This window comes from Coloeus monedula (genome assembly GCF_965178545.1).
Source record: "Coloeus monedula genome assembly, chromosome: 12".
In the NCBI taxonomy this organism is placed as follows: domain Eukaryota; kingdom Metazoa; phylum Chordata; class Aves; order Passeriformes; family Corvidae; genus Coloeus; species Coloeus monedula.
In genome coordinates this window covers 2,288,571-2,295,751 of record NC_138792.1, presented here as the reverse complement: position 1 = coordinate 2,295,751, position 7,181 = coordinate 2,288,571, and the positions used below count along the sequence as shown (strand labels likewise).

Sequence of the window (7,181 nt, the reverse complement as noted above, 5' to 3'; positions counted from 1 at the left end):
TTTGGGCTGGATGAGGCTTTTCAGGGCCAGCTGAAGGGCTGCAGCACAGGGGAGTTTGCTCCTGGTTGCAGCACAGCTCTGGGAAGTGAGTGGGAGAGGACAAGGAGGCTTGGCATCGGAGCTCAAAGGTAGGGACAAGGTCCTCACCTCCACCCTGGCATCCATGTGCTCACCAGCACCCCAAGGTTTGCCCCCCCAGAGCATCCCCTGCTTGGAAAAGCCCTGCTGTCACCAGCGTGGGCAGGAAGGATCTCCTGGGCGGAAAGCTGAGGAAGTGTGGTGGGGGAGAAACAGGCAAATGGTAAAAGCTGTGTGTTTTCATCTTTCCTTTCTTTCTCCATTTCCCAGGAGAGGCGTGAGGACTCACCATGCCGCTGGTGAAGAGGAACATCGAGCCCCGGCACCTGTGCCGGGGGGCCCTTCCCGATGGGGTGACGAGTGAGCTGGAGTGTGTCACCAACAGCACGCTGGCTGCCATCATCAAGCAGCTGGGCAGCCTCAGTAAGTCACAGCACAGCAACCCTGGCCTGGGGTGGCACTGGGATGGCACTGGGATGGCAGGGGGATGTCACCGTCACTTCCACCAGCTGCAAACACAGAGGAACAGGGGCTGTGTGAGAGCCCTGTGGGCTGCAGCCACTCCTAATTCAGTGGGAATTATCCAGTTTATTGAAAACAGGAGGGTGCTCAGGACCAAGCTCAAAATGGGGACTTGGTGATGTTTTAAGACCCATTTCCCTCCTACAGCTGGTCTGTGCAGTGGGGGACAGAAAGCCTTCAGGAGCCCTTTGCTTCTCCACTTGGCCAGAAATAAGAAGGTCAGGTGAAGATTGAAAATACTCCAAGCTGTTCTTTTTGAAGTTAGAGCTTTTTGAGGAAGAGAGGTCTATCAAAGGTCTGAATCCTCAGCTGTCTTCCTGCCCCGGGACTGATCTCAGCAGAAAAGGGGCAGAGGAGAGCACTGCGCACACCAGTGCAAAGGTTTAACAGGGGCAATCTATTTCATGCTGAATATCCACTTAAAACAGAGAGAAGCTATTCAGGGCTCCCCCCGTCTTTTACACCCCTCCAGAAGTAGATTCTTTTCTAAAATACTCCCAGAAAAATAAACCCAGTATTTAGGGAGCTGCTGGAAGTGCAGGGGCTCACATGAGCAGCACCCACGTGTGCTCAGGCCGTGGCTTCCTAGTCCAGGGAAAAGGGAATCAGATGTGACTGAGCTGGTGAATGGTCTGAGAAGGTTTTACAAGTGCCATGGTTTTGATGTGTGGGTTTGGAGGAAATCCTGAGGATTTGGGGTGCTGGGATAGGATGGGATAGGGTGGGATGGGTGCTGTAGTCTACAAGTATCAGCAATTGTCTGCCAGACACCTCGCTCAGCTCCATGATAGGAATAACCCTAATAAATTAGCTATATAACCCTAAATAAATAACCCCAAATAAATAAGCTATTGTAGGGAAGCACTGAGTGATGCAGGAAAATAACTGATGAAGTGAAACAAACTGTGGATTCTCCCTGCTGTGGCACTGTCCCCACTGCCCTGCTCTTGGCTTTCCACCTGGGCTGAATTTCCCCAGGCCATGCTGTGTGATGGTCATTTTTTGGGCTCATCTGGTGGATCCAAGGGCTTTTTGGGGCACCATGGATGTTCCGTGCCCCTGTGGGTACCGCTCTCACTGGAAAGAGTGCTGGTTTGGGCTCCCCAGCCTCCTTGCAGTGCTTTGGGACAGGATGAGGCTCAGCTCCCAAAAATCCAGGCTGGGGAGAGCACCCCATGGAGTCAGTGGGGAGGTCCAGGGGCTGGGCTGAGCTGGGTGAGCCACCTGCTGCGGTGACAGGCGCGTTGTCCCCTGGCAGGCAGGCACGCGGAGGACATCTTCGGAGAGCTGTTCAACGAAGCCAACAGCTTCTACATGCGCATGAACTCGCTGCAGGAGAGGGTGGACCTGCTGGTCATCAAGGTGACGCAGCTGGACTCCACCGTGGAGGAAGGTAAGGGGCTGGGGCTGTTTTGGGGTGATGTCCAGATGTGTTCTCGGGACCAGGCCCCCGCCATGCCTTGCTCGGCGGGCTGAGGCCACTCCTGCATCCCTTGTTCTTCCTGTGCCCCCAGTTTCACTGCAGGACATCAACATGAGGAAAGCCTTCAAGAGCTCCACGGTGCAGAACCAGCAGGTCGTGTCCCGCAACTCCATCCCCAACCCGGTGATGGAGATGTACCAGCGCTGCGACAAACCCCCGCCGCTCAACATCCTCACGCCCTACAGGTATGGGGCACGGTGCTTCTTGGGGGTTCAAGGGGGTCCTTTCCACAAGAAGCATCAGGTGTCCCCCCCCATTTGCACCCCCATTCTGTGGGAGGCTTGGAATGTGTGCCCACACGCTGCAGGTGGTGACCGCTGTGTTGGATGGGTTTGTGGTGGGGCAGCAGCTCATGGTCATGATCCTACCAAAGCCCTTGGGCCGGGGAAAGGGGGGTCTTCTCCTGTGGCTGGTAACCCTCCCTCCTCCCTTCCCAATCCCCAGGGATGACAAGAAGGACGGCCTCAAATTCTACACCGACCCCTCCTACTTCTTCAACTTATGGAAGGAGAAGATGCTGCAGGCGACAGAAGACAAGAGAAAGGAGAAGCGCAGGCAGAAGGTGGGTGAGGGCAGCTGGGGGACACAGGCGGCCGGAGCCGGGGTTGCTCAGGACATGGGGACAGTCACCTCCTGGTGCATCCTGCGTGCTCCCCTCCCTTTTATTGGGTGCATCTCACAGGGCTGGGTGATTCTCTCCTGGTCTGGAGGAGCCGGGCTGGAGGTGGAGCCATGGCTCTGTGTTCCCGCAGGAGCAGCGGCTGGTGGAGGACTCCACCCGGGAGGTGAAGAAAGTGAGGAAAGCCCGCAACCGGCGCCTGGAGTGGAACATGATGGCGTATGATAAAGAGTTCCGGCCGGATAACAGGTTCTCACCATCCCCCTATCACATGGCGTCATCGGAAGGATCACTGTCCCCAGATAATAGGCAGGTTCTACCTCCTACACCTTCAGCTCACGGCTCTCCTTTGCTTTGTTCTCCCTCTCCGTTGTTGCGGGGGACGTGTTGCCCACAGCAGGGTTGGGGTGCTCAGCCGTAAGCCTGTAGTAGCTTCATGGATAGCTGGTGTCCCCAGGATGTCATCCTGGACCTCAGGAGCAGCCTTGGCACTGGGATGTAAAACCGGAGCACTTTCCATTTCGCAGCTATGGGAAGAGAGTGGTTCAGCTCTGTTGTGTCCTCCTCCCCTCCGCTATCATCACTCTGCTGTCTCGTACATCGATATTTTCGTGGCCTTTTCTTGTTTTGTTGTCTCAACCCCAAAATACTCCCAAACCCACACCCCCTGAGCTCCCTCCCAGGAATACAACAGTCGGGTTTTCCTGTGCTGCAGATCCTACGCGTCGGACGCTGCTGACCACTCGTACCCGGCCAGCCCCAACCACCCTGCACAGCTGCTGGCCCCGGCGTCCCACCTGGCCCCGGCGGAGCACAAGGAGGGGGTGCTGGCGGCCACCAACCCCCCGGAGCACGTGTTCCGGCCGGCCGCGGGCAGCCGGCAGAACAGCCTGACCCGGCTGCAGCAGCCCCACGTGCCGCCGCCCCCCGAGGCCGTCCTCAACGGGCCCAGACCCCACCTAGTCAAGGATTACGGGTAAGGCTTCAGCCTGCTCGCTGGTGGAGGGGTGTCCAAGGGAAGGGAGGCTTGGTGGAGGTCTGATCCCCCATTTCAGGGCTGATGGAGCAGGGAGAGTCCTCTTCTGCAGCTTTTAAGGTGCAAAACTGCCAGTGAGACTCAAGGCGAAATCAGTCAGGACCGCTTTTGGGGTAACGTCATCCCCGATATGGGAGGGGGTGGATGGAGGGTTTTTCCCTGGGCTGTTGCCGGCCTTGCCTCACAGCATGCCCCATAGCCCATCCCACCAGCAGAGCCCCACCACCATTCTGACTCTGGGACAGAGCTTTCTTTGGGGTTCAGAGCAAACCAAGCCAGAGCGGAGCCAGTTGGGTGCTGGGATGGGTGGTGGTGCTGGGATAAGTAAACGGGTGCCGTCCTTCAGTCAGCAGTGCCTGGGCAGCCAGGAGGGCCAGCTGTGTCCTGGAGGGCATCAGCCCAGCATCACTGGCTGGGCCAAGGGGGGGATTGTCCTGCTCTGCTCAGCACTGAGGCAGCCTCACCTTGGATACCAGGGGCAGTTTTGGGCACCACAATATAAAAAAGATGTTAAGGTATTAGAGAGTGTCCAGAGGAGGCCATGAAGATGGTGAAGGGCCTTGAGGGGAAGCCGTGTGAGGAGTGGCTGAGGGCATTTGATGTGTTCAGCCGAAGAAGAGGAGACTGAGGGGAGACCTCATTGCAGTCTGCAAATTCCTGAGGGGAAGTGGAGGTGCTGATGCTGATCTCTTCCTTGTGGTGACCAGTGACATAACCCAAGGGAATGGCCTGAAGTTGTGTCAGGGCAGGTTTAGGTTGGATATCAGGGAACAGTTCTTCCCCCAGAGGGTGCTGGGCACTGCCCAGGCTCCCCAGGGAATGGGCACGGCCCCGAGGCTGCCAGAGCTCCAGGAGCGTTTGGGCAGCGCTCTCAGGGACAGGATGGGATTGTTGGGGATGGTCCTGTGCAGGGCCCAGAGTTGGACTGGATGATCCCTGTGGGTCCATTCCCACTCAGCACATGCCGTGACTCTGCGATCCTCGTGGCACTGACCCCTTTTCCCCCGTTGCAGCCCGCAGCCGGTGCCCATGGCCGAGTACTTCGTGCCGCCGGCCCCGCCGCCGCCGCCGCCCGTCATCCCGTCGGCACAGACCGCCTTCGACAGCCCCATCTCGGCTCCCCCCGCGCTGGCCCCCGGCTCGGCCGCACCCCCGTCCTACGCCCCATCACCGCCTCCCGCGCCCCCCGGCCCCTACTCCGCGTCCCCGCCGCAGACCGGCCCCATGGGACCCCCGGTGGCTCCGCCGCCACCGCCGCCCGGGCCCCCGGCCGTGTCCGCCTCGCCGGCGCACTCCGCATCGCCGCCCGCCCCCGCCGTGGAGCCGCGGAAGCCGCAGATCCCACTGATGCCCATGAGCGACGCCCGGAGCGACCTGCTGGCAGCCATCCGCAGGGGTGAGTGCGGGGCCCCGGCCCGCCAACGTGAGCCCTTGGTGGCCAGGTGATGGGTGAGGATGGTGGGACCTTGGGGGGGAGGGAATAAGTGCAGTGTAGAGGTGGGGGACCGTAGCTGGAGGTGGAATGAAGCCCCACGGATCGCTGGCAGCTCTCGGGCACGTGGCTTCCTCCCAGGCTGTAGTGGATGATGTGCTCCAGGGTCGCTCGTATTTCCCTTTCCGGCAAATCTTCAGGTCAAATGGTGAATTTAACCTTCCAGAAGGTTCCGCATCTTCAGGCTGAGTGGAAGCAGAGGAGGAGCTTTATTTATGATGCAGCTTTGTAATCACACACCTTCATAAAATCACAGGATGGTTTGGGTTGGAAGGGACCTTAAAGCTCATCCCATTCCATCCCCTGCCATGGGCAGGGACGCCTTCTGCTGTCCCAGGCTGCTCCAAGCCCCATCCAGCCTGGCCTTGGACACTTGCAGGGATCCAGGGGCAGCCACAGCTTCTCTGGGCACCCTGTGCCAGAGCCTCACCACCCTCACAGGGAAGAATTTCTCCCTGACATCCAATCTAAACCTACTCTCTCTCAGTTTAAAGCCATTCCCCCTTGTCCTACCAATCCTATCCTATTATCCCATAGAACTTTATAATCACCAGGGGCAGCAGCCCTCTCATCTCAGCCAATACTTTATGACCGGGGGGGACACTGCACATTGGGTACATTCACGGGTTGCCCCTAAAGCCTTCCTCCCTTTCCCATAGGAATCCAACTCCGGAAAGTCCAGGAGCAGTGGGAACAAGAGGCCAAAAAAGAGCCTGTGGGCAATGACGTGGCGACGATCCTGTCGCGCCGGATCGCGGTGGAGTACAGCGAGTCCGACGACGACTCCGAGCTGGACGATAACGAGTGGTCGGACTGAGGGGCCCCGGGCTGGGCTGGGGGGAGCTCCCATCTCCGTTCCAGGTGTGTATAGGCGCCTTCCCCAACGTCGCTGCCAGCGGGCGTGGGTGGCCCCGCTCGGTCAGGAGCTTTGCTTTTACACTATGTCAAAAACCCCTTGGGCAGCAGCAGCAGCAGCAGCAGCAGCAGCACTGGTAGGATACACCTCGGAGGCAGTGAGACCAGAAATTAGCAGCACTTTCACAGTTAATGACTTCCAAAATTCTCTGAAGGCAGGTTCCTAAGATTACTCCAGATTTACACCTGGAGCAAGACCGGAGACTGGCCCTGAGTGTGCTTTGCGAGAGAAGGGAGCCCCAGAGGCAGCAGTGATAATGAGAAGCTCCTGGAGAAGAAGCCTTGTTTGCACAGCTGGTGCCACCACGGGAGTGCAGAGGTGGCCGTGTGGGCTTGGGGACACTCTGCTGCTGGTGGTTTTGGGGTCAGGCAGCTCCAAAGGCTGCGTGTGGGCAGGAGCCTCCTTCCCTACAGAGTGACACACCACGTTTAGCAGCAGTTACACCACTGCGTTGTTGCTCCCTGGACAATCATGGCATGGTTTGGGTTGGAAGGCACCTTTAAAGCCCATCTAGTCCAGCTAGAACTGGGACACCTTCCGCTATGCCAGGTTGCATGAGCAGACAAAGGTATTGGTGACCTGAGCCTGTATCCATTCCCGGAGCTGGTTTTCCGGGAGCAAAGGGGAAAGGCAAGGCTTGTGTGGCTGGCAGGGAGACACAGCCTTGTCGAGGCTTGTCTTGCCTTTTCCAGCAGGGGAGTGGAGGGGTCCAGGGAGCTTCCCCAAGCCCAGCTCTCCTTGGCCTTAGTGTGACACCATTTCAGTGTTATTTGAGAAAAAGTGAATCAGACAATCTGCTGCTTTCAGGTAAACTCTCAATGTGCACTTTGCAGCCCCACGAACTGTGCCTGTCCAGCTGAGATCAGCTCAGACCCAGGCACTGATCCCCCCTACCTGATCCTGTTCCATCCGCTGTCCCACAGCTGGGCACTGATGGAGGAGATGGAGAACAGGCCCCTGTGACAGCACTGAAAATACCTGTTGTCCCATCAAAACAGAGTGGGATTCATGGAAGACTTTTCACAGAACGAAGGG

General features: G+C 58.1%; 1 protein-coding gene across 1 annotated transcript; it reads left to right on the top strand.

Annotated features, from left to right (window-relative positions):
* Positions 1-368: 368 nt before the first annotated feature.
* On the top strand, positions 369-6,047 carry LOC309577614 (actin-binding protein WASF3-like; the record flags this gene model as incomplete). Its single annotated transcript, XM_082289752.1, has 8 exons — positions 369-501; positions 1,859-1,993; positions 2,115-2,268; positions 2,528-2,645; positions 2,836-3,011; positions 3,418-3,678; positions 4,752-5,134; positions 5,890-6,047. 8 exons carry the CDS (start codon positions 369-371, stop codon positions 6,045-6,047), a joined length of 1,518 nt encoding a protein of 505 aa, XP_082145878.1.
* Positions 6,048-7,181: the final 1,134 nt, after the last annotated feature.